The 27,964-nt window shown below is 47.5% G+C and overlaps 1 protein-coding gene and 1 non-coding gene across 2 annotated transcripts; both read left to right on the forward strand.

The window, feature by feature from the left end:
* The first annotated feature begins 95 nt into the window (after positions 1–95).
* On the forward strand, positions 96–27,956 carry PRPF39 (pre-mRNA processing factor 39). The gene is made up of 14 exons (XM_054970534.1): positions 96–184; positions 7,805–8,171; positions 10,519–10,644; positions 11,290–11,408; positions 13,686–13,853; positions 15,142–15,310; positions 16,884–16,991; positions 20,856–21,020; positions 21,342–21,468; positions 23,331–23,599; positions 25,084–25,268; positions 25,681–25,755; positions 26,853–26,973; positions 27,200–27,956. Exons 2-14 carry the CDS (start codon positions 7,842–7,844, stop codon positions 27,254–27,256), a joined length of 2,019 nt encoding a protein of 672 aa, XP_054826509.1. The 5' UTR covers positions 96–184; positions 7,805–7,841; the 3' UTR covers positions 27,257–27,956.
* Positions 23,654–23,737, forward strand: LOC129325378 (small nucleolar RNA SNORD127). Its single transcript, XR_008596624.1, has one exon. It is a non-coding gene; the product is annotated as a small nucleolar RNA SNORD127 (small nucleolar RNA).
* Positions 27,957–27,964: the final 8 nt, after the last annotated feature.

A 27,964-nucleotide genomic window follows, 5' to 3' on the forward strand; every position in this document is an offset into this window, starting at 1 on the left:
CTCGCTAGGCGGGCCTTTGCCTCCCAGCAGGGGCAGCTGGTGCGCCTGCGCCAGTCTCCCTCTGCGCAGGTCAGGCGGCCGGTCGCGGGAAGGCCTCGGGAGTGGCGCGCCTGCGCAGGCGACGCTGAGAGGGAGCTGCGTCACTGTGTGGCGGACGGGCCCGATGGCAGAGAGCGCGCGGCGGGTAGGTGGGAGCCGGCGGGGCCCCTCAGCGGCCCCCGGGGGGAGCCAGCGGGGGCAGCGGGGGGGCCTTTTCCCCTTAGCCCCCCCCCCGCCTGAGGAGATCTCGCTTCGCGTCCCCGCCCCCTCACGGCCGGCGCGTGCTCGGGGGGGGGAGGGGCGCCCCTCCCCCGCCCCTGCTCAGGCGCATGCGCGGCCCCTCGCTTTCCCGCTGCCCGGGGGGGGGGGAAGGGCATCTCCCGCTCCGCTCACGGTAGCGTCGCCTGCGGGACTCGCGGACACAAGAGGGAGAAGGCGCATCAGCGCGAGTTTCGTGTCCTCGTTTCCTCCCTGGGGTGGTGACGTGAGACCCTCGCTGGTGATTTCCCACGTGCCCCTTGCAGTGCAGGTGGAGGAAGAGGTGCAGCTCCTTGGGGAGGGTGGGCTTAAGGCGCCCATCAGGAAAGAGAGTTCAAGAGTGGGAAAGACAGGATGGAGGGCGTACTGTTATTGTTGTTGTTATTCGAATCATAGGGTTGGAAGGGGTCTGTAGGGTCATCTAGTCCAACCCCCTGCACAGTACAGGAAATTCACAACTACCCCCCCCACACACGCACACCCCCAGTGACCCCCTGCTCCATGCCCAGAAGATGGCAAAACACCGTCAGGATCCCTGGCCAAACTGGCCTGGGGAAAATCACTTCCTCTCCCCAAAGTGGCACTCGGCATTACCCTGGGCATGTAAGACGGGGCCACGAGAACTATGCCCTGATGTAACCCTTCCTGCCCTCCCTCTTGTGATCTGCATAGGTTCACCGAAGCAGCCTTGCGGTCAGGTGGCCATTATCATCATCATCATCACCATCGTTATGTTTTTACTATTATTATAATAGTCCGCCTTTCTCACTGAGACGCCAGATGCCAGGAACCGGCCTCGGATAATGATTCTATTTCCCTTGCACTGTGTAATCTGCTTTGGGTCTCAGTGAGAACGGCAGCCTACCCAGCACAAGTGAAAGAGAATAATGGTCAGAGGCTAGCCCTTGACCCCTCCCCTCTTGTTAAGCCACTCTGCCGTACCGTTTCTTTGGGTTTCTTCTTGCAGTTTGTTTATTATCATTTACGTTATTTATAGCCCACTCACTTTCTCACTGAGGCTCAAAGTGGATTACAGCAGTGAGAGTCAATGCAGTCAATTTATAAGACGTTTCAGTCGGCAATGTAATGGGGTATATAAATGCAGATTTGCAAAGATTTACGCTGGCGGAAATCCAATACAGAGTAGAAGAAATGCTGAAACAGCATAAGCAAATCTAAGACCGGCATATTAAACAGCATGGGAACCCCCCAGGAGGGTCATACAAGGGCACGTTCTTAGAGTGCCAAACAGAAACTTCATCCACATCACTGGAAAGTCTGCTCTGCGTGATGTCTAGACATTGTTGGGGAAGTGTAGGGAACGGGGTCCCTGGAGATGTAGTTTAAAGACAGGCAAGTTCCAGTCCCAGTTTCCTCATCTTCTGTCGCCCTCCCCCTCTCCTGGTTCCTGCTCCCCCCCCTGCATCTCTGTGAAATCTCCTGCTTCCTTCATCCCTCCTTTCCCCCTTGTCCTCTTCCCTCTGTGTGCCGACTTCTGATTTCCCCTGCCTAGAGCAGAAAAGTAATGCTGGAGAAGGGAGGCAAATACGTACACAGTTGCTTGCATTGAAGTGGGACATTATATGGATACACATTTGCTGCAATTTAGCATTTACATTTAGCATTTATGGAAGTGGCCTTGACACTGTGCGGAAGTGGCCTTGACACTGTGCGGAAGTGGCCTTGACACTGTGCGGAAGTGGCCTTGACACTGTGCGGAAGTGGCCTTGACACTGTGCGGAAGTGGCCTTGACACTGTGCGGAAGTGGCCTTGACACTGTGCGGAAGTGGCCTTGACACTGTGCGGAAGTGGCCTTGACACTGTGCGGAAGTGGCCTTGACACTGTGCGGAAGTGGCCTTGACACTGTGCGGAAGTGGCCTTGACACTGTGCGGAAGTGGCCTTGACACTGTGCGGAAGTGGCCTTGACACTGTGCGGAAGTGGCCTTGACACTGGTTGTACTGACCTCACACTGTGTGATCCGCCCTGGGTCTCCCTGAGAAAGGCAGACTATAAATGACGTAAATAATAACAGCAGCAGCTTTGGGATAGAAATCCCAGAAAGGATATGAATGTGTGTCTCAGAGGCATATTTTTGACCTGCCAGATTCCTTGTTCTCTCCATGGTTTTCTCTTCTTTGACTACTAACGTTCTTCTCTCTGCCCCACGATCTTGTTTCCCTTCGATGAACCAAAATGTAATGCAGATTTTCAGGAAAATATTAAGTGGGTTAAATAAACTGCATATGTTTAGTTGTTCAAAAGCATGAAGTATTGCTTATCTGGCGACATGGTATGATCAAAATAGTTCAGAACAATATAGTTTAAAATCTCCAACTTTTGACTTGTGTCAAGGTACAAGTTTTGACATGAGGAAAGTAGTTTCAACAAGTTTGGTAGTATTTTCATAGAGTGAGGCTAAACGTATGCATAAAGTACTGTCAAGTCACAGCCAATTTATGGCAGCCCTGTAGGGTTTTCAAGGCAAGAGACAAACAGAGGTGATTTGCGAATGCCTACCTCTGTATAGTGACCTTGGACTTCCTTGGTGGTCTCCCATCCAAGTACTTACCCGGGCAAACCCTGCTTAGCTTCCAAGATCTGATAAGGTCAGGCCAGCCTGTGCAATCCAGAACAGAAAGTACTACAACTTAATTACATAGATGAATAGATCATTTTAAAAATAATCCAAATATAATGGAGAATGAATATGTATTGTCGAAGGCTTTCACGGCCGGAGAATGATGGTTGTTGTGGGTTTTCCGGGCTGTATTGCCGTGGTCTTGGCATTGTAGTTCCTGATGTTTCGCCAGCAGCTGTGGCTGGCATCTTCAGAGGTGTAGCACCAAAAGACAGGGATCTCTCAGTGTCACAGTCTACTCCTGAGTAGATATAAATGACCTGCCAACATCTTTTCCACACTGTGACACTGAGAGATCTCTGTCTTTTGGTGCTACACCTCTGAAGATGCCAGCCACAGCTGCTGGCGAAACGTCAGGAACTACAATGCCAAGACCACGGCAATACAGCCCGGAAAACCCACAACAACCATTGGAGAATGAATAATTTTAGAGAATGCTGAAAAAACTCCAGTGAAATATTTTCTTTAGGAGCTGTGACAATCAGGAACCTGTAATTGTTTAATATTGTCTATTCAACAAACTTCCCAGTGTTAAAATGTAAAGTACCTGCTTAATTATCTTTGCACCAACAACTTGGATATGCTTATGACAGGCAAAAAAATATCCAGATGGAGCAATACATTTCATGAGTATATAAATGCCAATTTACCCTTGGATATATTTTCTGTTTTGAAGTGATTTAGGTTCTAAAAAACGAAGACTACTCTTAATCTCTGATGCAGGGAATTATTTATTATTTATTTAATTTATAGTCTGCCTTTCTTACGAGATCCAAAGCAGATTACAGCAGGGCAAGTGAAAATACAATATAATCCATGTATGACATTCACTGAGCAAATTATAACAATGAACAACAGTTAGGACGATGGCTGTTGTGGGTTTTCCGGGCTGTATTGCCGTGGTCTTGGCATTGTAGTTCCTGACGTTTCGCCAGCAGCTGTGGCTGGCATCTTCAGAGGTGTAGCACCAAAAGACAGAGATCTCTCAGTGCCAAGACCACGGCAATACAGCCCGGAAAACCCACAACAGCCATCGTTCTCCGGCCGTGAAAGCCTTCGACAATACAACAGTTAGGACATTCAAGGAAACGGATACAATAGGGAATGGAGGCAGAAAAATTTAAATAAGCATAAAGCCTAGCACAGAGATGAACTCTTATCTGAAGCAAAGCATAACTAATTTCCATGGCATGTTTAGCAGTGTGGAAACCTGCTAGTAGACGCATATCTGCATGAGCAGACAGTGCCCAATAGCGTAGCATTTGGTCTTCATCCCTGCAAAGACGTCTCTGATCTGTTTCATATGACACGGTCCTGTAAGCTGGGTAGAAAGTCCTGAATAATTCAGCTTTGCTTAGTTTGTGGAAAGCCAGGAGCTATCACAGAAAAAGCACGTGTGCAGGCAGCTGTTGATTTTGCCCAACTGCAGGGCGATACTCGCAGAAGGCCCTGTTCAGACGAGCAAAGCTGCCATGGTGGAAGATGGGGGGGAGGCCACGATGGCTTTGAATGTGATAGTCGTGACCCTGAATTGAGCTTGGTAACTGATGGGAAGCCAACGGAGTGACTGCCGAAGGGGAGTGATGGGCCTGCTCCATCTAGCTCTTGAGAGTTAACACGGTGACACCTGGAAATCGTAACAAGCTTTGGATATCTCACGTTTTGCTGTCACATCTTCTTCACACCTTTCTCTGAAACACTGAGGACTAGAGTTTTATGCTGCCCGTGAAGGAATGAAGGTTGAGATTCATGGGTTATGTTAGACTTCCCTACTTAAAAAGTGATAGCCTTTTCCCATTTGGTCAGAAGAAAAGCTTTCCAAGTCTGAGAGCTTTCTCGGTTTTAATGAGATGGGTTTGCCTTGCTCAATTAAATCTCTACCTCCCCCCCTCCCCCGAAACTTGTGAAACTGGGGAGGGGTTTCTGTTTGTCCTGAAGGCATTGCTTGGGCTGTTTTTCTTATGCAAGCGCGCGCTGGTGACGGCGGGCGGCGCTGTGTTAATTATAGGGGTGTGTAAATTGATCATCTAGAATCCTGTTTACAAGTTAGTAATTGTTACTGTCATGTTCAAAAGTAGTGCGGGAGGATGCCGCATCAGGGCTTGTTGACGCTCCGTTTGCCCGGGCTTGATGAGAACCCTGCTGGCCAAGCTTTCTCCCCAAGCCTTTGGTCCTGCGGAGCTGGGGATCATGGCAAGGATGAAGCATGACCCTGAGGGATATGGGGCGGAGTGAGGCTTTAGACGCGGCTGCCTAATTGCAGGTCGGGGGGGCCCCGTTTGCTTTTCTTCTGTGTCTCAGTTTGCCATAAAAGCTGTGGTGGCTTTGAAGAGTTGGGACTTCCGAGGAGCTCTCCATGGGGAAAGTTGGACTGATCCTTTTTGACCTTGAGGTGGAAAGAGGGAGCATTTGGGCTGCTTTACCGAGTGGGATTGTGGGAAGGGGGTGGCCAGGAGGACCCACACCTGCTGTTACTTAATCCTGCATTCTTCTGTGGCTGGTGGGAACTCGGCTCTTCTTTGCCCGTGTGCTTGACAGCAGCTAATGTGTTCTGTGCATGATCAGAATTAAGAGGGGCTGATGGTTATGTAGAGACGTGGCCAAGAAACAAACAAGACTTTTTTTTCCTCTGAGGACTTTTGTTCCACTGTTCCAATGGAAGAAATGGAAAAGTTTGGAGAATGCAGTGGGGCAGGGCTCTTAAGACATAATTTTACTTTTGGAATGAATGAAAAGTTCTTAAGACAAGGTTTTGCTCATAATGTATAGTATAAAATAATATTATTGAGAATAATCTTGGCAGTCTGTTCTGACTGCATGAGTGGTTTCTGTCCAAACATTACATTTTTGTTTTCTGTATTTAAAAATTGGTTTTATGGTTTCAACTTTTCTTTCTTCTTGCTTTGAATGCCAGAGTACTGTACAGAACCACTGTGGTGTGAGGAACAGGGTCAGACTCAGATCTGGGAGATCCAGGTTTGAGCCCCGCTCTGTCATGGCAGCTTGCTGGGTGACCTTGGGCCAGTCTCATGCTCTAAGGGTCATCGACCTCACAAGGTGGTTGTGAGTACACAGCGGAGAAAAGAAGGATGCACCTTGCCTTGGGTCCCACTGGGGAGAGAGGCAGAGTAAAAATAACATTCGATAAATAATAAATGAAATAATGTAGTAATTAGAGTGTTGAGCTTGGATCTGAGAGACCCAAGTTCAGATCTCTGTTTTGCCCTGGAGGCTTGCTGGGTGACCCTGGGTCATCGCACTCTTTCAGCATAACTCGCCTCACAGAGAGAGCGCAGTAGCAAAGCAGTGGTTCCGTGGCTGGGCTCTGCTCACTGAAATCCCACCACTGTCACGAGCTCTGTGGGTGGCCTTGGGGGCCGCCAGTCCTCTCAGCCCAGCTCCCCAGGGGGTAATGACAACAACACTGGATTTGTTCATTGCTCTGAGTGTGGCATTGATCTGTCCAGAAGAGTGCTGTATAACCATGTGGTTGTTGTTGTTTTAAAATGGAGGAAGAGAGAGCGATGTGAGCCACTTTGGGGTCCCATTGGGCTGAAAGGTGGTGGTGGTGGGGGGGGGTATACATTAAAAAAAATTCTCAGATGGGAAAAGATGTGTGTGCTAAAGTAGCACAGGGCGCATCCGTTTGCTGTGTCTCATCTACTGGGTAAATTGGCAGTTTCGCTTGCAGAAAACTAAGGCAGTTATACTTTCAAATTTTCAATTCTATAAATCTGTTAATTAGCACCCCGCCATTGGGTCAGCTGTTGGAACAGGAAGTCCCAAGGTAGTGGTAGACAAATAATATTTGTCTGCTCAGTTTTGAAAGCAAAATAACCTTTTAGGATGTGAACTCTGAGCTAGTTAAGATATTTATCGAGAATCCCTTTGCGTAAAATTGCTTTGTTTCTCTTGGTGTCATATGCCTCTTCCTGACCTTATGGCACAATTAAGTCTCTTTCATGTCAGATATATGCATAACAGTATCTGTCTCATATTTTTATCCCACCTTTCCTCCAAGGAGCTCAGGGCAGTGTACAAGGCTCTCTTTCTACTTCCATTTTACCCCTAAGGCCTCAGGCTTAGCTGGCTAGAGTGGGGAGCATAGACTGGTGCTGGCGTACATGGCTTGTGCCTTGTGGGCTTGTGGATACAGCAGTGCAGCGTTCTCAAGCCACAGCCTAAACAGACCGGGAGTTGATCTGGCACAGCTGCTCTGGCTGGCAGGTGCAGAGGCTCCTGAATCTGGGCTGTGCTTTGGCCAGGATCCTGCAAAGAAGTACTGCTCTCAGAGCCCGTTTTTCGGTCCAGGCTGGGAATGCATGCTGCCAGTCTCCTTTGCCTCCTTTGTGCTGCCTTGGCCCAGGCCTTCTGCCAGTGCTGCTCTTGTGACGTGGTAGTGGGGCTTGTGGGGCTATGAGCCCCGGTTTGTATCCTGCCCAATGGAGGCCTGGTGGCTATCTCAGGGGCCGCTGGTAAGGTCTCTCTGGCAGGGCAGCTTCTGGCACTGCTGGAGGAAGGTTAGCAGGTGCCTCTGCAGCATCAGGCCCCTCCTGCTCCCTCTAGTCCTCCTGGCTCTCTGGCCTTGGCTCCTCATCAGAGCATTTTTGCCTTCAATAACTAGACCAGGGTGATGGAAGAGAAGATGGCTTTAGATGTTTGGCACCTGGGTTCGTATACCATACAGTCCACACAGTGATGTGCAGGGTGACTTGGAGCAAGTCCCTTGCATTGTTGTTGTTTTTTTATCCTCAAGCTCTTTATCCTCCTCTATCCACTGCTGAGATGGCAGGGCTGTTCATGTCAGATGCCCTTGTTTTGGAAATCCTGTGCTGGCAGTTGATGATAATCTCCTACTTCAACAGGCTATTTTCTAACCGAACCAGAACAGCTTCCGTCGCTATGCAGAGTGTGGATCATAAGGACGACGAGAGCCACTTGAAAAGCGAGAGCATGGGGAAGGCCACCGAAGCAAAGAGCGAGCAGCTTGCTGACTTTAGCACAGAGATCATGAGCGTCACGGAGATGGAGCAGTCCCCTGACAACTCTCCTGGCCCCACGCCCCAGGAAGAGAACCCCCAGGACAGTGAAATGGCAGACACGGAGACGGCAGAGACTGATGATCCTGAGCCTTCGTTCCCTCCTGAATTTGAGAAGTTCTGGAAAGTTGTTGAGACAAACCCACAGGACTTCACTGGCTGGGTGTATCTCCTGCAGTATGTAGAGCAAGAGGTGAGTGGCTCAGCATTTGTGTCTCTTTGGTGTGGAACACTGTTTCTTGCCATGGAAGTCTCAGGGCAGATTGCCAGCTGTATTTTTTTAAAGGAACACCCCCCAAGAATTTAAAATACGGAATGTTACATTTTAATTAGGGTAACTCCCTGCTCACCATCCGCCATCAAATGCTTGCTCAGATAGAAGGCCTGGTAACACTCCTGAAGATGCTTGAGCTCCGAAGAAATTCTGATGCCTGGAGCCAACCCTGGGAAGGCCTCTCATCCTGGGGTGTCCTTGCAGTTCTAAATTAATGTGCATTAAGAAAGCCTCCTCCCTCTGTAGAGCGTAAATCCCAGTGGCTGACGGTTTGAAGTTGCCCCTGTCCAAAGGTCTGTCAGGAACTGCAGCTGCCCCTGAGAGCCGAGCTGTCCCTCCGTATCCTGTGTTCTCTTTCTCCCATTTCTGCCCATTGAACTGTTTCAGGATGTCTAGACGGTATGAAGGAGGGAGGGGGGCAGCTGTGGGGAGTCAGATTTTGTTTGGGGGTTGCCAGTGTCAAAAGAGTGCAGCAGTTCTAAAGGGCACCGATTGAACTGTGGTCCACACAGGATTAAAGGAACGCTGAGACGACAACCCAGTCAATTAGAGTGGGCTAGTACAAGCCCAACGCACACGCACACGTACACGTGTGTGCAGGATTCTTCTGACATGAATTTCTTTTCTACTTGCTTATGCTTGGTGAAGTTCCAGTAGCTGTCCAGTAGCTTAAGAACATTGTAAGTGTTATGGGACAGTGGAGTTTTGTCATTTACGTTTAACATCTTGGTATAGTGTAAAGTTTATTTTTAAAGTAATTTATACTCACTGTCCCTTGTTGGGGGTGATTCATATTTGTCCACTTGTTTTGAAAATGTTGATTCTTCATTCTTTTCTAATCATTAGCACAAAGGGCACTTGTAGAAAATCCTCATCTCGTGTGCTTTTGGAATAAAATATATATTTTAAGAAGCCTTAATGCTTAAAAGTCTTGGACTGAGATCTGGGAGAGCCAGGCTCAAATCCCCGCTCTGCCCTGGGGGTTCACTTGGTGGCCTTGGGCCAGTCACACTCTCTCAGCCTCATCTGGTGGCTGAGGATAACGTGGAGGAGAGGTGAACGGTGCAGCAAGCGGCTTTTGGTCCCCGTTGTGGGGAGAAAAGCAGAGTGCAAATGTTTAAATAATAAATTGAGGGGCGTATGGTCTCTAACGTCAGCTGTGTTTTCGGTTGATGGCTGTCAGTGAGGTCTGCAGGTTTTGTCTAAAGATGCCCGCCTGGCTGTCACTGCCAGAGAAACCCATCCTGCTCGTGCCAGCTTGCGCAGGGGACTTGGATCAGGCCCTTCAGGCGTGTAAGTGCCGCCCAGACTCGTGCCTGTTTTGCTGTGCGCAGCCCCCTTCGGTATTCACTCGTCCTCCTGTAGATTGATAGGCGGTGGTGAGCTGTGACCTGCTCCCTTGCCTCTTCCTTCAAAGTCGTTCTTTGCTAGGCAGAGACCTAAAGGCGTTAGAAGGGGAGTTGGGGTGGGTTTCACCAACCTTGGAGAATTTTCATTTTTTTTCCTCTCATATGTGCTTCTGGTGTTTGCTTTTGGCCCAGTTATTTTGATACTGTTGACATTTTGTGGGAATCATTTAAAATGTATGGCTGTGAGCCATGTGTTGATCCACATTTAGGTGGAAAGGTTGCACATAAATGTACTGAATAGACCACAACACAGATGAAACCCATTTGGCTAGCTGTTTTGCAACTCCTGAAAATAGCTGTATTTAACTTCACTATACAAGCAGCAGTTAACATTGTTCATATGAGCCACAAGTTTGTGTCTAAATTGTAATGCAGATCTGCACATGTGCCTGCAGGGCTCATTCAGGTCAGCCAAAGAGCCGGGTAGCAGCTTGTCTTCAAGCAATTACGAGTTATGCCCAGAATTAAGAATAGTTCTGGTTCTATCAACATAACTTTCTTACTGTCTATTTTTTTAAAAAGCAAAAAAACCCACACCCTTGTTTATTAGAATGTGAGGTAAAAAGATGTTGGTAGTGTGTGTGTGCATTGTCCTGCCCTCATTCAGTGCAGTATGAGAGGACATGCGCTCTTCCTTTTGAGTTGGCTTTGCTGCAGATCGGTGATCTGACCAGGAATTTTTTAGGGAAGCGCTATAGATCTGGGGCTGAGAGGCTTAATTATCAGTCAGATCCCACTCTTGCAATTGGTGGCCTCTAGGCAGTTTCCAAGATAGGGCAGTGCATGACCTGGCTTTCCTTTGAAGAACCCTTTGCAAAGCCTAAAATTGCTGAAGTCAGGCTGTCTTTTTCTCCTAGAACCATTTACCAGCTGCCAGGAAAGCCTTTGACAGTTTTTTCACACATTACCCATATTGCTATGGTTATTGGAAAAAATACGCTGACCTGGAAAAGCGGCACAGCAACATGAAGCAGTCGGATGAGGTACGTAGGCAGCTGCTGCAGCTGTTGGTCTTGGGTCCTATAAGCCGATGACCAACCCACTCTTGGTAATTCCTGCCACTTTTGGCCAGCCACTCAGGGCTTTCTGTTTGCGCTTGTCACTCCTTCTGGCGTTTGGAGCTAATATTTTCTCTCTTTGTTGGCAGGTGCGTTGTTAACCCTCTACTACAGTTTGTCAAGCTTTGCAGTGCAAGCGTCTGCATTACACTGCAGCTTAACAAGTAGGGCAGGGCTTTTCTGTCACATTTATACATTTATTATTTCTCAAATTCGAACACTGTGGTTGGTTTGCTGGTCACAATTGCTACATCTTATTGCATTTTTGGTCAGACGCTGTCATTGGTCCTCTAAAGGGTCTGTGCCCTATGGTCTGTACCCCAAAGCCTGCCCACACAGCCTGGTCAGATGCAGGGACCCCGCTGCGCTTTGAAGATCAAGACTCCGCACGTGGAGATCAGAACATTGCCATGTTCTAGCCAACCTCCACCCAAATGGTAATGGTAGATTATTTAAACAAAATTCCAGTACATTAGTATTTCTTAAGGTTCACCGGATAGCACAGTGTTGCCTCTCTCTTAGGACCCAGTTAATGACACGAAGGACAGCTTTCCGGTGTTCTCTTTGTAGGTGTATCGGAGGGGGCTCCAGGCTATACCTCTCAGCGTTGACCTCTGGATCCATTACATAAACTTCCTCAAGGAGACTCTGGATTCCGATGACTCTGAAACGGTTGGGACCATTCGGGGGTAAGTACGTCGTTGCCGTGCGAGCTCAGTGGGATGGAATTCCATTGAGGGCTTGGCACAGCCGTATGCAGAAGCACTTCCTGTTGGGGAGGCGCAGGTGGCCTCCGTGTGTTCTTAAACCTGCGTGGGTTGGATTCGGACCCTGGTCAGTTCTTTATTCTCACTGGGATTGATTTTAGCTAAATCCCTCAGCGAAGGCTGTTGTAAGAGCTGTCAAGATGAAGAAGAGACAAACCTGATGTGCATACAATATATGTTAATGCATGCTGTACAAAGTAGTAATTCACAGTAGGCAACACTGTGAGAATCTTTTATAGCCTCCCTGTAGAAATGTCAGTCTTTTCAACAAAGCAATGTCTAAAAAGGATGATTGTTAATACTTTTCCTCTCAAGGGTTAAAGAGAAAGCTATTTTGCATGTAAAGTCACTAGTTGCAAATAGGCTGTTAAGCTGTGAAAGATTTGTTCTAGTTGATTCATAATCAGGTTTCTGTCAATCAACTTGAATGGTCTGGACCACTAGGGCCTTGACACGGGGTTTGGGGTTTGGTTTTTTATGCTCAATCACGAGAGGGTTTTTGTGCTTTTGTTAAATTTTGTGTTGTGGAGGACCACCTGATATTCTTTCATTCATTTGGGAATCTCAGATACAGAACATTGAAAAGTGGCACCTCTTATAGATACTCTAATTGTTTTAAAGATTTTAATCGTAGGCTTTTTATATTGTATTTGGAACTGCCTTGGGGACCTGTTATGGTTGAAAGGTATTAAATAGATGTAAAATTCCCTATGCCGGTATTAAAATGAGAACCAAAATGGCTTTAAAAAGGGTAAGTTCAAATCCTGTCCACACAGTGGAATATTCTGATTTATGGGGCCCGTCGATGATGACTTCAGCAGTTTTTTATCAGCTTCAGTTACCTCTTGCATTGGTTGGGTGGGAAACAGATGTGGTTCTACTTTGAAATATAAAGATTGATAATAATAATAATAACGTTCGATTTATATCCCGCCCTGCAGAACAACTTAATGCCCACTCAGAGCGGTTTACAAAGTGTATTATTATTATCCTCATGACAATCACCCTGTGAGGTGGGTGGGGCTGAGAGAGCTCTGAGAGAACTGTGACTAACCCAAGGTCACCCAGCTAGCTTCAGGCGGAGGAGTGGAGAATCAAACTCAGCTCTCCAGATGAGAGTCCCGTCGCTCTTAACAACTACACCAAACTGGCTCTCTAATAATAATATTTGATTTATATACCGCCCTTCAGGACAACTTAACACCCACTCAGAGCTATTATTATTACAATTATTATCCCCACAACAATCACCCTGTGAGGTGGGTGGGGCTGAAAGAGCTCCGAGAAGCTTTGACTGACCCAAGGTCACCCAGCTGGCTTCAAGTGGAGGAGTGGGGAATCAAACCCGGCTCTCCAGATTAGAGTCCTGCCACTCTTAACCACTACACCAAACTGGCTCCCATTGACACCTTGGGATCAGTGGTAGTTGGTTGATCTTCCACCTGAAAATAGTGGAGCTAATAATGAAAATAAAGAAAATGGTGGGCATGAGGGTGAAATGATAGAGGATAAAGATGCTTCTTTTCAGCATTGGAAAGGGAACCTCTGCTTGAAACGAAATATTTTTGACGTTCTCTGGCTCTGGTCTTTTTTGAATAGTTATTGTCATTAACTTTTTTACAAAGAGTGTTGATTGGATCCTGTGGGTTTTGTGTAAGAATGTGTGTGGACCTGGCTTTCTTCTGCACTCCCCTTTCCCACCAGCGCCAGTGCTGGAGTTTGCAAGACTCATGGACAAACTGCACATTGCCCAAGGGGGCTGCATGGGGGACGGGGCACCAAGTTAGTGCTGTGCCCGAGGAGAGACGGGGATTGATGACTTTTCTAGGTTCCTCTTCCTCAGTGCCAGCCTCTGGGCCGTGGGGCTTTTCGTCCACTCAACCCCCACATCTTCCAGCATCAGTATTTTGAAAATCTTAAGAGAGGTGTTGAAGGAGGAAAGCAGGAATTGTGTCATCACACATGCTCCATATGATCCAAGTCATTTTGTGTTACACTTTAAACTTCTCCTGCGACATAATATGTTGAATGTTGTCAGTCTCAGTAAAGTCTATGAATGCAGAGTGGCCTGGTGGGTGACACGACTTCACGGTGTCTTCCCTTGAGAGAGAACAGGAGCAGAAGAAACAGCCAGGCTAGGGCTCTGCATTTCACACTGATGAACCATTTCCATGATCCCTTAAATTATTTACATCCCAGGACCTACGAGCACGCCGTATTGGCCGCAGGGACAGATTTCCGCTCTGATAAACTCTGGGAAATGTATGTCAACTGGGAAAACGAGCAAGGTAACCTGAAGGCAGTTACAGCTGTCTTCGACCGCATTCTAGGGATTCCGACTCAGTTGTACAGCCATCACTTCCAAAGGTAAGAGAAACAAGATTATCATTTGGCTGGTTTTGCTGTTGTGTTTTAATTTTCTAGTGAAGAAAAAATTCCAGACAGGGAAACTTTCCTCCAGACAGGGAAAACCGAGAAATCACTGTGCCCAACGTTCATTGGCTTTGAAAACAGCACTCAGTTGTTTAATGCTAGCTTATGTTCAGGGATTCCTAAAATACGGTGACAAGCCCTTGCCAGTAACAGGTGCGCCGTGTGCTGTTGCAGCGCTTCCAGCCTCATGAGTCCGTCTTGATGTGAAGGTTTTGCGCTACAAGGGAAAGGGGCTTCTTAGGGGAACCGGATCCCGCAGCTTCCCTTGGGCGGCTTATTCTGCAGCAGGGCTGCTCTTGCAGTTACTGATTCCTGTAAGGTTTTCAGGGCCTGCACTTTCAAGAATCAAAGCCCCCTTCTTCAGAAGGGACTTAAAATCCTGCTGTTCTGTTTCAGACCAACGTGGCTATCTACCTGAAACTGATTTCTATAAGAACAGTAAGGTGGTAGTTTTTGCCAAGCCTCTTTTTTTCCCTAAAAGATACAAACCTGGTAAATAGCATAGTTGTTCATATGGGAAGTTGCCTTCGTTTTATAGAAGCAGTCCAACCTTGGCATAAGTGTTTAAGCTAAGGTGCTCTCAGGACAGACGCAGAGCGATCTTACGGGCTGACCTCTTGTGTTCCATTGTGGGCCATTGAGCTTGATGCTTTAAATAACGACACCTTGCATCCTTTCAAATCTGTTGTATTTTGACAGATTTCCCTACTGTGTAGAGTGGGGCTGCCTTCAAGGCAGAAGTTGGGATGAGTCCCAGTCAAAAGTCAGCTTTGAAAATGCAGCTGTGCGAATGAGTCTTCATGGTCTTCTACTCAAGCCCCAAAGATGATCACTGTCTGTGCTTTGCTGGTTGGTTGCATGTAGGCTTTATCTTGTTAACGATGAGAAGGGCTTTTTGATTGCTGTCAAGAGTCGAGGGCACCCCTGTAAAATGAGAGAGAAATGGCAAGAAGCCGAGGTAATTGTTTTCCAGTTGGAAAGAGGATAATGTGTTGATACTCAGTTGAGTGGAACATGCGCTGATCTTAAAATAGCAGCTGCTTCATACCGAGCTCGTCAGGCGTGTGTTCTGTTCACTGAGCCGCATTCAGACGGGTGCAGATGGCCTCTCCTGGATTCTTCAAGAGCTCCTGGCTAGTGTGGTGTGCTCGCCGTGACATACTGTAGCCAGCAGATACGAGTGTGGCCGTCTCCTCTCTTCCCTTCCTTCGCTGCGTTGCAGGTTCAAAGAGCACGTCCAGAATAACGTGCCCCGGGACATTCTGACCACGGAACAGTTTGTTCAGCTGCGTAGGGAGCTGGCATCTTCTGCCCACAGCCACGGTGGGGAGGACCCCCCTCCTGGAAACGACCTCCCTTCTGGAACAGAAGATATCACGGACCCTGCCAAGGTACTCTTGCGTGCCAGCCGCGTCTGGGTCTCGGGAAATGCCGTCGACGGAATTAAGTGAGCTGGATGCAGAAGAGACATTTTTGGCGCCTGCTGTGTTTTGAGAGCACATTCAGGAGATGAGTGTTGTCCAGAAGCCCAAGCATACCTGCAATGGCTGCCGTGTTTGAGGGTTCGCAAACAGCGGCTTCTTGCTTTCGGGACGTAAAACGCTCACTACCTTGTACCTCGATGACACTGTTCTTTCTTACAGGAATTTTTAATGGACGTTGCTCTGAAATGGTTTTTGATGACTGCAATCCAGTGTAGAACTTTAGTGAGGATTTGGATCAGGCCCAGAGCGTGGTGTAGGATCGAAGGCGCCTCTGATTTTTGGGAGGTCTCTTGATAAATCTAGAAATTGATGTTCAGGGTGTTTAGGGAACAACAGATGTTTGGGAGAGACAGGAGAGCATAGGAAGAGAGACAGATGCACGTCGTATTAACACCATTGCCTGTTGAGGATTGGTAGCCTAGAGCTTGTCTTGTCTAGGATGTGAAGGCCTGAGGAAAAAATGGGGGGGAAATCAGAAAAACAGCAGGTTTTCCTGAAGCCCCTTTTTTTCAATTTTTGTTAACTGGAAAAATTAGGAAATTTGAGGGAGCCTTGTTGGGGGAAGCCTATGAAATGTTTTTGCTCCTAGAGTGAGTAAAATGCTCCTTAAGACAAGCGTGTTCACATTCCAAATGTATAGTATGAAAACGTCTGAGAACTTTTCCAATGATTGGGGTGGGGGAGGGCATTGAAAGAAACACGAAATTCTGTCTTTTTGAGTGAGGGAAAAAACCCTTTGTCTTGCAAAGCATTTTGTGTGAAAAAGACCAAGTACTTTCTCAGTTTTTCCAATGAAAAAATTGGGAAATTTGAGGGAGCATTGAAAAAAGTCTAACCTGTCCCACCATCTTAATTAAAAGAAAATTCAGAATATGAAAATTTTTAAGTAAGACAGCATTAGATAACAATAATTCCTATGTACACACTGGACTTGTATAACATTTACAAGAGTCCTTTTTGTTTTAATGTAAATAATTTGGGCAAGAATTAATATACTGTGTTTAATGATAGCACATTACAAAACAGTTGAGTATTTTCGGTGTTATAAAGCTGGTTGTGCTGCATACTGTGAGGGTCTGCAATTTTTCTTATAGAAACTAAAGAAAGACATTAATACTTTTAAATTCTGAAGTAAGTCAAGTAGTACTGTTTTATATGCTAAGTAAATTATGCATTTTATGTTAAATCAGTAAAAAGTTTTGGTTTAATAGGGAAATAATGTTGAGTATATTTAATCCCCCCCCCCCCCAAATTTCCGGGTTTTTTTCCAATAATATAATGTCGTCCGTCCACTCCCCCCCCCCTCGTATCTTCAAAATTTCTAAGATTTTTACATCTCTGACCATGCCCCATCTGACTGACAGCAGCTCTCCAGGGCTCTCAGGTGGAAGCAATAGGCCAGCAGCCTTCACAGCACGTTTGTCAGCTTCAGAGGGTACCGTTTTGGTGTCTGATGGTTTTCGCTTTTGTGTTTTTGTAGTTAATCACGGAAATAGAAAACATGCGCCACAGAATCATTGAGATTCACCAGGAAATGTTCAATCACAATGAGCACGAAGTGAGCAAGCGGTGGACCTTTGAAGAAGGCGTAAGTTTCCTTAAATCTTCTTTTAAAAGGTGACTGCAGGGGGGCTGTGCATCTTGTTCGTATCGGAGGAACGTGACAGCTGTTAGCTAAGTGGAGCAGTAGGACTTCCAGTAAAGTTTGAAGTTGCCTTGATGAAGAGGCACAAATGAAAGTACCATGCCTGGGTCTTGAACTGTCATCTGATAGGGTGGACTTTAGGCCAGTGTACATCTGGCATTTGTGGGCAGTACTATAACTGATGCTTCAGGCCTCGTGATTGTGTATATGTACATAAAATAAGCATCTGTTCCATACAGTTGGGGTGCGTGCGTACATTTCTGGCCAAGGCTTCTATTCACAGCAGATGGCTCTTTTAGGATTCTTCCCCAGGACTTCTCACAGTGCAATCCTAGTTTCCTGGGAGTAAGCCCCGTTGAGCAGATTTGAGTAGGGTTCAGAGTAGACCTTCTTAGGATTGCTCTCTTGTCAACCCCTATTGTGTGGCTGGCTGGCTGAATCAGTTCACTTACTGAGGCTTGGCTCTCTGGTGGGCGCGTCTTCAGCTTATCCTTCTGCCAGTCAGAGGGCAGGCTTGGTTCCTCCAGGGCTCTTGTTTAGAAAACCTTTTGAGTTGTGTCTTTATGCCCAGGGTTGAACTCTCAGAGTGGCACACAGAGCAATAAAGAAGTGAACCCCTTCTGCCTCTGCGGAGCCCAGCTGCTCGGAGGTGATGCAGGTGCTGCTCACCTCGGACTTCTGACTCGGGGATTCCTCGCGCTGAAAGCTCCTCTGTGTCACCCCTGTTAGCATTCCACATAGTGTCCATGGGGCTCCTCTCAGTCAAGCCCTCCTGGCACAAGTACCACAAGCAGGTCTGCACATCCCAAACACCCAAGAGTGGCAACTTGGTCCAGAGGCAGCGGGTGCAGTTGTGCCGCCTCGCTGGCGATAGCAGTGAGCTGCCCTGGGCAGTCTCCCTCCCTGCTGAAGGGGGCTGTCTCGAGCCTCGCAAGGGCTCACGCTGATGGGTAGAGGTTGAGGTTTCTGTGTACAGGACCTCGTGCTGATCTGCTTTCGTGCCTTCAGGGTTGTGGGAGGAGTGTGCCATGACGCATTTAATTGAGCATGTTGAGCTGAATTTGAAGTTTCCAAGCTGCAAGTGAAACGATGCATTTTAATCAAGACCACCTAGGCTTCACTTGCAGGATTAGAAGGGTGGGGTGGGGGTGCCATGGGCAAAGAGGGTTTTGTGCCACCTCTCCTATATGTTTCCCCTTAAGTGTGTGTTTGTGTGTCTAACCCGGTTCTGCAGAACTGGCTGAAGGGGACAGCACAAGAGGTATGGGGTGTGTGTGTGTGAAAGAACTGGAGAAAGATCATTGGTCTTGAGTGGTTTCTGTACCTGAAACACGCGGCTCATATGGTGTTGCGGTGCGTTCAAAACACACACACATACACACACACACACACACACACACACACTTTATTTTGCTTGATCAACAACCAAGTTGTATTTTACATGAAATGTACTTAGGAAACCCTTTTGAGTGCTAGGCCGAGGGGAGGAATATCTGCTTGTTTTTGCCAGCAGATATGAATGTTGGAGGTCCAAATGGGTTAATGATGGTGGGGGGGGGGGGGCGGGGGAGAGTAGAGTGCCTTTGACCCCTTCTGAGCAGCTGGGTGCAGCACAGAGCACTTCAGCTTGCAAAGGGACAGATGCATCCCAGAATCTGTGCACGTGGCCTGCCTGAGAGCACTCGGATGCCGCAGCCTACTGGCCCGTCTCCTTTCTGAGCTCCAGTTTAGAGCTCCTTGCACAGATGGAGAATGGATATAGTCTCTCCCCAGTGACAAGTAACTGGATTGGATGCTGTGATCCAGGCTTGCAAGCAGAGATCTTGCCCCTTTCCCTACCTCTTGCTTCCTGTCATGCTCCTCAGAATCCTGCTGTGGGGAAAGGGAGGCTGTGGGGCCTTGGGATCTGCATGGGAGAGGGATGTTCAGAAGGTCTACTGGGGGTGGGGATGGGGAATCAGCAGAAATCTCACACGCAGAAGCTGAACAGTGCACAGGAGCCAGCTCGCCACTTCAACGGAGTGCGCAGCATTTAACAACTGGCTGAGGTAGGTCACGTCTGCTCCCAGGGTGTGTGTTCAGTATATTGGCTGGTTTTCCTCTGACAGCAGCACAGAGTTTTGTAGTGCCAGTGCCATGCCTTGCCAGTTCCTATCTGCTGGGTACTGCTTGGCCTGTGGCACTTCAGGGAAAGGAGACTTAAGATCCGTCCCATTCCACACACAGCTTCTCTGTGGCACTTGCCGCTTGGCCTTAAAGGCAAAGGTGAGATGTAACAAATGTTGGAATTGAGCAAGAACATCTGCAGAACAGAAGGCAATTCCACGCTCGGGTGTGGACCCAGAATCTTTGATACGCTGCTCAGACTTCGCTGCAGTCAGCGTCTTTTAATTAACGATTTCATTGTTCTGCCACGTATGGGCATTTTGCTTGTTGCCAAAGTAGCATTGCGAGATAATTAATCATTCACTTGTTTGCACTAGTTACCTTGCATCCAAATGTCCCAAACCTGCTGTTACCATAAGGGTACAATAACTAGCTTTTCTTATGTTACACTTCGCCCTGCCCTTCCTTCAGGCAGTTTGAAGCAACATATTGAACATGTAACAAGGCGCTTCAGAAAACGCCGCATGTTTGGGAATGCCGTCTTGAATTACATAGGCAGCTTTTAAAAAAAGATCTTTTGCCCAAGGTGGGGCAGAGGTGGCGCTGGCTCAGATAACTTTAAGAAAAGATGCCTCTCCAGAGGCTCTTGAATGAACTTCTCCGGGGATAAGAGGATGGGCCCTTTCTGTTTATTTGGATGAGCACCGTTAAATATCAGAAACAGAATATGAATAAGCCCTTGCAGGAGTGAAGTCTCCGATGGATTGAAATTGGGGCCGATGCTGTTTAACTTGCCTACAAAGATGGGTTGACACCAGGTGATTCAGGATGGCGAAGAGCTCCAAGCAGATGGCAGAGAGCTCCAAGCTAGAGGCGAGTAGCAGCTGTGGCAAGTGTGGTTCGCTGTCGGTCCCTATTGAGGATGCAGATTGGGGAGGACAATGAAAAGGGGAGAAAAAACAACAGCACCGCAAGCCAAGGGTAACCAAGGATTCCTGTTTCATTTTTGGTCGGTATCCAGCCCTCCTTCTTGAACTTTCTATTCTAGACCTAGCTAGAGGAGATTTAGGGGCAAAGGAATTGCAACTCCTGTTAAAACGCATTGCCCTTACTTTACTTTATGCCGTTCTGGGGCAGAATTCTAAGGAATTCACTCCGTAGTATCTTGCATTTCATCTCAGTGTTTATTGTGTGCTGGGTCATGTATGTTTCATTTCTGTATTTTCTTGGTGGGGCGCTGTCTGTGATATTTTCACACCGCTGAGGAAGATCTTTGGGCCAAAACGCACCTGTATTTTTTGGTTCTGTACATATGGCTATGAAATGTACTATGATACCTGTGCATTAGTGATTTTTATTTTGTTTATATGCAAGGTTTTAGTACATACATATAGAATCATTTGATGCTTTCAATCCAATTTATGTATTCCTAATTGATTTATTAAATTTCATACCATGTTTTTAATTTCTTATTTTTAGTTATTTTTAATAATTTAACCCCACCCCCCTTTGTTCCAACCTCCTTGGTTACCCTGAGGATGCACATTGGCACCGAAAATCCTAACTTCCCGTGTGCTCTGAGGTATATGGTAAAACAATTGGGGATTATTAGCCAAGGGATTAATGCCCTTGCATAGATTTTTGGTGTGGTTTGTTTTTAAACTGGCATACTTCCATTCTGATGACGTGCACCCCTTTCAGATAAAACGGCCCTACTTCCACGTGAAGCCTCTGGAGAAAACCCAGCTCAAGAACTGGAAGGAGTACTTGGACTTTGAAATTGAGAATGGGACTCATGAGCGTGTGGTGGTCCTCTTCGAGAGATGTGTGATTTCCTGTGCCCTCTATGAGGAGTTCTGGATCAAGGTACGGGGTGTCACTCCCAAGCACGGCTCTCCCCTTTGCAAACATTGCTGATCAGTGACTAACCTTCTGTACTCTTGTTTGAATGTTGTTCATGTATAACTATATCTGTTGCATTAGGAGATGGTCTGCTTGCAACCAGATTTGACAGCTGCATATGCCAACTTCGTTGCCTCTCTTCGTCCTTCCTTACAGAAACTAGTCTAATGGTTCAATAAAGGTGCTGAATGGGTTTAAACACAAGAATTTTATAGTTCTCTCAAGTATTCAGCCACCCAGAGGAAGCTGTGAATTATTCAGTCTGTGCTCTGTCTTCAAATGCAGTATGCCAAGTACATGGAGAATCACAGCATCGAAGGGGTGAGACATGTCTACAGTCGGGCTTGCACGATACATCTTTCCAAGAAGCCGATGGTGCACTTGCTCTGGGCTGCTTTCGAAGAACAGCAAGGTGAGGGGGTCAGTGGGTGCATGAAGGGTTGGGGGGCTAGGGCCAGAGGAACGGCACAGCTCTCCGAGACAAAATGACCAGCCTGCGATCATTACAGGCCAGTGAATATTCAGTGCCCAGACAGAGTAGGAACTGGCTGTTAAAATCAAAATACTTGGACTACCTGAGTTGTAAATATTCATTGTGACGAGATGCGTAAGGCGTTTTTAAATAAGATCAACATCAACTGTCAGTCCCCAAATCACACCTGTTGGAAAGAGACCTGCTTTCGGAAGGATGTAAGAATTTCCTGAAAATTGAACTGGCCTTCTCCTTTCTGATTTGGTACTGTTCCTCAAGTCTCATGTCAAGGCCTGCGTTTCCCAGTGTTTCTACCAGAAATCCTTAGCTCTTGTTAGTTATGGATGCCTCTGTCACAACAAAAATTAGAAGTTGTAACAATAGTAGACGTAGACTTCAGTCCTGTGAACAAGTTCCTTGCATCCACCTGTGGGCCACACTTCCTCTAGCACAAGATCAATGTTATTCCATGAGCTCTTGTGCTAGCAGAAGAGGAGGTGTGTTCTGCAGCTGCCTCGGATAAAAGGAACTTGATCATAGGATCCATCCCATAATCTGTAAAGCAGAACAGAAAAGATGCTGCTGTTAATCTTCTGTGCTGGCATCAAACACCCTCCTCAACACTTTGGCCTAACAAAGCCTTTTCTGAGACAACAAAAAGGATATTCTCAGGAAGGCCATTCCGCAGTAGGGGGGGCCACCCCTGTAAAAGCGGTGGCCGTTCCTCATGTCTGCACAACTGGATGTAGGAGGGATGATTGGAGCTGTCATATGGGCTCATGCTGGGAGCGGTGGCGGTTCAGTTAAATGGATCCCAGAATGTGAAAAAGGCTTTACCTGTGAGATCCAGCAACTTGAATGGAGCCCAGAAATAAACTAATGCAGCAACTTCAAAATAAGTATAACACATGCAAAGTATCTGGCTTCACTTGAGCTGCTGCATTTTGAGCCAATGGAAGTGACCAGGTTATTTTCAAGGGCAGCCCCGTGTAGAGTATCTCACAACGGTCCAACCTTGAGGTTACTGTAGCATGGGTTCACTGGGCTGGCCGAGAGAGGAGAGAACCTTTGTGCTAAGTGAGGCCGGGGAAAAAAGCACTTTGGGCAACCCTTCCAACAAAAGAACGGGGCCTCGTAAAAGTCGGCTGGGTCTGTGGCTTGGTGCAGCGGTGGTCTGCTTGCCAGTGCAGGCAGAAACCCCTGGATAAATCCGTGGGCATCCCCATTTCAGTAGGAGGAGGAGGTGTGAAGGACCTTCCTCTGCCTGCCACCCTGGAGAGTTGCTGCCAGTCAGAGAAGACGAGATTGACCTGGAGAGGGGTCCGACTGAAGGGTCCGACTCCATTTAGGGCAGCCTCGTGCATTCAGGTCTCTCAGGCTCTTAGGTGAATCTGCCAAAAAGAAGCTTTTGCCATCTAGGGCAGGCAGAACACTTCCTTACAGAACATCACACTTGGCAACTGGGATGACCTCTCGCCTGGATTCAGTTGCAGCTCGTTCTTTTTCAGCCACTTGAACGCAGCTCTGGCCTCAGACTGGGGCAGCTGCTGCTGAAAGCTTGTCCAGAGGGGGGGAGAAGTGGGTGTCTCGCATACGGAGGACGCCCATCAACAAAGCTTTGGGCAGTTGTGCCCACTGGCCTTGTTTAAATGTTAAGATGCCAGAAATGTTACCACTAAGCTTGGAATGTTGGGCAGGCAGCTTGGGAAGTGCTGGGAGTCTTGCTCTGGACTCTGGTCATTTTTTTGAGTTCCTGCGAGAAAACAGCGCCGGCTGAACACTTCACTCTGTCGTGCTTCTAGGGAACATCAACGAAGCCAGAAGAATCCTGAAGACCTTTGAGGAAAACGTTTCTGGACTGGCCATGATTCGCTTGCGCAGAGTGAGTTTAGAGCGCAGGCACGGGAGCATGGAAGAGGCAGAGCACCTGCTGCAGGAAGCCGTGAAAAATGCCAAGTCGAGCTACGAAGCCTCTTTCTTTGCTGTCAAACTCGCTCGGCATCTTCTCAAAATCCAGAAGTCCCTCCTGAAGGCCCGTAAAGTGCTCTTGGAGGCTATCGATAGAGACGGGGTAAGTGTCTTCCGGCGGGGTTTTTTTTTTGGACAGCCTTTCCTGTTTTGTGGCTGGCAACTGTGATGACCCGTCTTAGCTCTGCAGTGCACGTCGTCGTGACATGGAGACACCTGTCCCTCTAAACTGATGTTGCCTGGCTTGCATTCCCATGGTAGCCGTGTGCGTGCCCCTCTGCGCAGCCCTCACTTGGCGTGGCAGAGGGGGCCTTATTCTGGTCGCATGCAGAGGCCACAGGTCAGGACTGTGCTCTCTTGGTTCAGCAGACTGGCCAACAAAATCTGAAAATGTTCCCAGTTTTGTCCGCACTGTCTGTAGCAGGAAGCCAGACGTTCTGAAAAATCACGTCTGAGTTCGAAAGTAACTGCCACTGTTCATTTGCTCCAATTGCAATCTCCATAAGCATGCGTCTTCCAAGGTTTTTTTATTAGTTATTTGAAGAGTGGTTTTAATAGAATTTAAAACTTTAGGGGAAGGGAGAAAAGATGTTGAGAAAAGGATGTGGTCTTGGTGGTGGTGAAGAATTATGCCATAATCCACTCCCCCCCCCCCCCGAATGGCCTATCAAGTCAAGAATTGAGAGCCAGTTTGGTGTAGCGGTTAAGAGCGGCAGGACTCTAATCTGGAGACCCGGGTTTGGTTCCCCACGTCTCCACTCGAAGCCAGCTGGGTGACCTTGGGGCAGTCACAGCTCTCTCAGGGCTCTCTCAGCCCCACCCACCTCACAGGGGGATGTTGTTGTGGGGATAATAACATACTTTGTAAACTGCTCTGAGTGGGCGATAAGTTGTCCTGAAGGGCAGCATATAAATCAAATGATATTAGTAAGAATTGTCAGTATGAGCTGATGGAAGTGAATCCTGGAAGCCTTTTTAAAAACAAGCCAAGGAAACATAATGGAATTGACGTTAATGGAATTCTGGTCAAGCTGTCAGACATGCTGGGTGCCATTCTCTGCTCTCAAGTGTAGTCACAAACATACAGATACTCAAAGCGTTGGGCTCTGTTGCCCTTCCTTTGGGCAGTAATTTCCCCCCCTAGAATGTGTATGAGCTTCTTTCTCTCTTGCTTCGAGGAATTTTTGCAGTCAGGGTGTGGGAGCCGGTTCATCCCTGATCAAAGCAGTGGTGGAGCCTTACGGGGTGTGTAGTTGTGCGAAAGGGCAGGAAAGACTTGATCCCCCCCCCCCCCGATTTCTTGCTGACTTGTGTCTCTCTTCCTGGAGTGGATGGGGCGTGGGCAACCAATGAAGCAAGTTGATTTTTGTTTGAAATGTGTTAGTGGGGGGGGGGGGGTCACCTTGCAAATCTGTTGCCTGTTGTGAGTTTCCAGGAGAGTGGGCCGTGTAGGTGGGGGCGGGGGGGACCTTTGCCTCAAGCGCAGTCTGCCTGCCTTGCTGTGGGAGTTCGGAATCCGTGTTAAGTTTTGCTCTGTTGAGCGTGAAAACAGAGGAGTCCAAATCTTTTTCCTCCTCCTGGGCTCAGGACAACCCCAAGCTATATCTCAACTTGCTGGAAATGGAGTACAACGGAGACCTCAAGCAAAACGAAGAGAACATCATTGCGTGCTTTGACAAAGCGATTGGTGGTCCGTTGCCTATAAAAATGAGGATTATATTTTCTCAGCGAAAAGTGGAATTTCTTGAAGATTTTGGTGTGGATGTGAACAAGTGAGGTTTTATCCTGAATTTATCTGAGCGTTCGCGATAATCTGTCAGTGAACGGGTGGTCCCAAAGACTGGTTGGGGTGCCTGGGGGGGAGTGGCTTCTTCACAGGGTGTTTTACCTACTCAGGCCAGCAGATGGCAGTAGCAAATGGGATTTTGTGGGTCCTCTTCAGCGAAGGCTTTCACTACTGTGGCACGATCCACAAGACACTTAAGGCAGGCTTGGCTTTATGTTTGCAAGTTCTGTGTGTGTCATCGTGGCTTAGAGATGCCGGCCATGGGACTTCATGAGACTTGAGACCAGAAGAAAGCTGGGAGAGCTACAAGTGGGAAGAGCAAAAGCAGACGGGTGGGTGGGGCCTGTGGCAGAAGCCCCAACGTCTAATCCGCGGGTGTTTTCTTCCTCTCTTGACAGGCTTCTAGGTGCCTATGAAGAGCATCAAGCCCTTCTGAAGGAACAGGAGATTTTAAAAAGGAAAGCAGAAAATGGGTATGAACTCTTGTCCTTTGGCAGAGAGGCCTTGGTTGCTAATTGCAGAGGGAGTGGAGTTTTGATGGCCTCATTCTCACTGACTTTGTCAGCCTGTGTTTGGCTTGTATTACTTCACATGGCATGCGGAGAGATATTCTCCAAGAAAACACTGCACTGAGAAAAATAGTAAGAAATCGTTACCTGTTCAGAAAGGTAAAATGAAGTAGAACCATGCAAGCTGCTTCACATCCCAATTGGGAAGAAAAATGGGATATAAATTAAGTAAATAAAAAAAAGGAATGTCAGCCAGGCTGAGGGGCGGGGAGAATTTTTTATGCGAGATTCCTTCCTACGATCTGAATTGGTAGTCCAGACCCTACTTTAGCCAACTTGGAATTAGAACACTTCTTTCACCCACCTGCCACTGTGTACGATCTAGAATTCTTTTTCTTGATCACATGAAGTTCTTTGAAAATCCAGCTCCGGTTTTAAAAAGTGTGTGCAGGAAGCCTTCCGTTGAGAAGCAAAAGCTTTAAACCATAAGGTTAGAATGTTCTTCAAAATGTTGATCCCAGGGGCGAGGGGGCTCACCATTTCCCCTCCCATTATATAGCCTTTGCAGACAGGCTCCCTCAACACAGCCACGCAGGATTCTTCCGTGCTGTCACTTTAGATTTCAGGGCGCAAGGCCTGGCTTCCTTTCCAAGCAGAGAGCACAGCGAGGCTTGTCCTGCCGTCTACTTTCTTTAGAGCAGTATTTCTTATTTTTTTTCCCTATGGAAGGGCTCTTAAATTAATTTTCCAACTCCTGAAGAGCCCCTACCGATGAAAAAGTGAATGGCAGGAAGTGCAGTCCAGTTCTGCTAAACTGTGTTGGCAGCGTTCTGTAACAATGCAAAACAAACACAGACACAATGCAACCGTAATATTTCAAGGGATATTCCCAAAGGTAATTCGGAAGAAAATCCAAGTTGAGTGCTGTGGCTATATCCACCGTAGCCCTTTCCTTGGTTGTGTCCCAGCATGCCTGGCCTCCCCGTACTCTGTGGGCATGCTTCGTATGAGCCAAGCCCTACTCTGTCAGATAACTGGAGGGCATGTGTTCCATCTTGCAGTTGTGAGGAGCCAGATGAGAAAAGATGCCACAACGAGGAAGCGGCTCTGGCAGCTGGACACATGGGAGAGGGAGACATGCAAACCGGTCAAGCTGCCTACAATTACAACGCCTGGTACCAGGTAAGCGAAGGGGCTCTGCTAGGCCCTCCCTGGACTCAGGAGTGTTGCTGCGGGGACCGTCTGCCTAATAGACACAGGCCCCTGTGGCAGATGCCCGGCTCAGGCAGTTACAATCGCCTCCTTTGTGGTTTTAAGGATTGAGGGGAGGCGGGAGGGGAGCACGCTCTTCACATCCCGTTCGTGGGGCGCACCCTGCCTTTCCTAACGTTTCCCTCTTCTTCCCCAGTACAACTACCCAAATGCATGGAATTACGGGCAATATTACCAGTCCTCTTCAACCTGAGCAGAAGAATGGCGTTTCAGCAGAAATGGGGCATGGAAGTGATTTTTTTAAAAAATAGGGATGTGAACAAAACTTTCTTGTGATCCTTTTGTCTCCCTTGCATGTGCAACGAGCTGATGTTCACAGGGTACATGTGACAAAACTTGTGTGTTAATTGGTATCTTGCTGTCCACTCGGTACACCAGAAACTCAGCCATTTCCCCCCTGCTCAAGTTAGCAAGTAATTATATGGCGAAATGTGCTGATCTGGTATCCCATTGGGGATTTTCAGCAGCAAATCTGCAACATTTTTATAAAGCACTGGCCAAAGTTTGTCCCAGTGAAGATGGAAAGGCAGCTCCACCCCTGCCTCACATGCACCAAATGAGGCTCTTCTTGTGTTTCCTCCCACAGGGGTAAAAAGTTGGCACGCACTTCCAAGGTGCACCCCCCCCACCCCCCGTTTGGTTGGCTTTTTATCACTCTGCAGGGGCCACAACTGAAAGCTGTGATTTTTGTTTGTTTTTTTAAGAAGGCATGGGAAGGATGGGTTTGTATCATGCCAGCAGGTACCCCTTTGAATGAAATTGACGGACATGAAGTGTTTTGCTGAAACCATGCTGTGTTTGGGGTGGATTTTGTATTGACTTTCCATTGTATGAGTTTAGAAATTTGTTGATTAAAGTGTCTTTTTTAATAAAACCATCCTATGTAAACTGTTCCTGTGGA

Source organism: Eublepharis macularius, chromosome 2, assembly GCF_028583425.1.
Source record: "Eublepharis macularius isolate TG4126 chromosome 2, MPM_Emac_v1.0, whole genome shotgun sequence".
NCBI classification, from domain to species: domain Eukaryota; kingdom Metazoa; phylum Chordata; class Lepidosauria; order Squamata; family Eublepharidae; genus Eublepharis; species Eublepharis macularius.

Bases quoted from the DNA above. Each gene is read 5' to 3' on its own strand.
- PRPF39 (XM_054970534.1), top strand. From the start codon at position 7,842: ATGCAGAGTGTGGATCATAAGGACGACGAGAGCCACTTGAAAAGCGAG. The intron at 10,645-11,289 runs GTACGTAGGCAG...TTCTCTTTGTAG, and splicing joins ACATGAAGCAGTCGGATGAG to GTGTATCGGAGGGGGCTCCA. The intron at 21,469-23,330 runs GTGAGGGGGTCA...TCGTGCTTCTAG, and splicing joins TGCTTTCGAAGAACAGCAAG to GGAACATCAACGAAGCCAGA.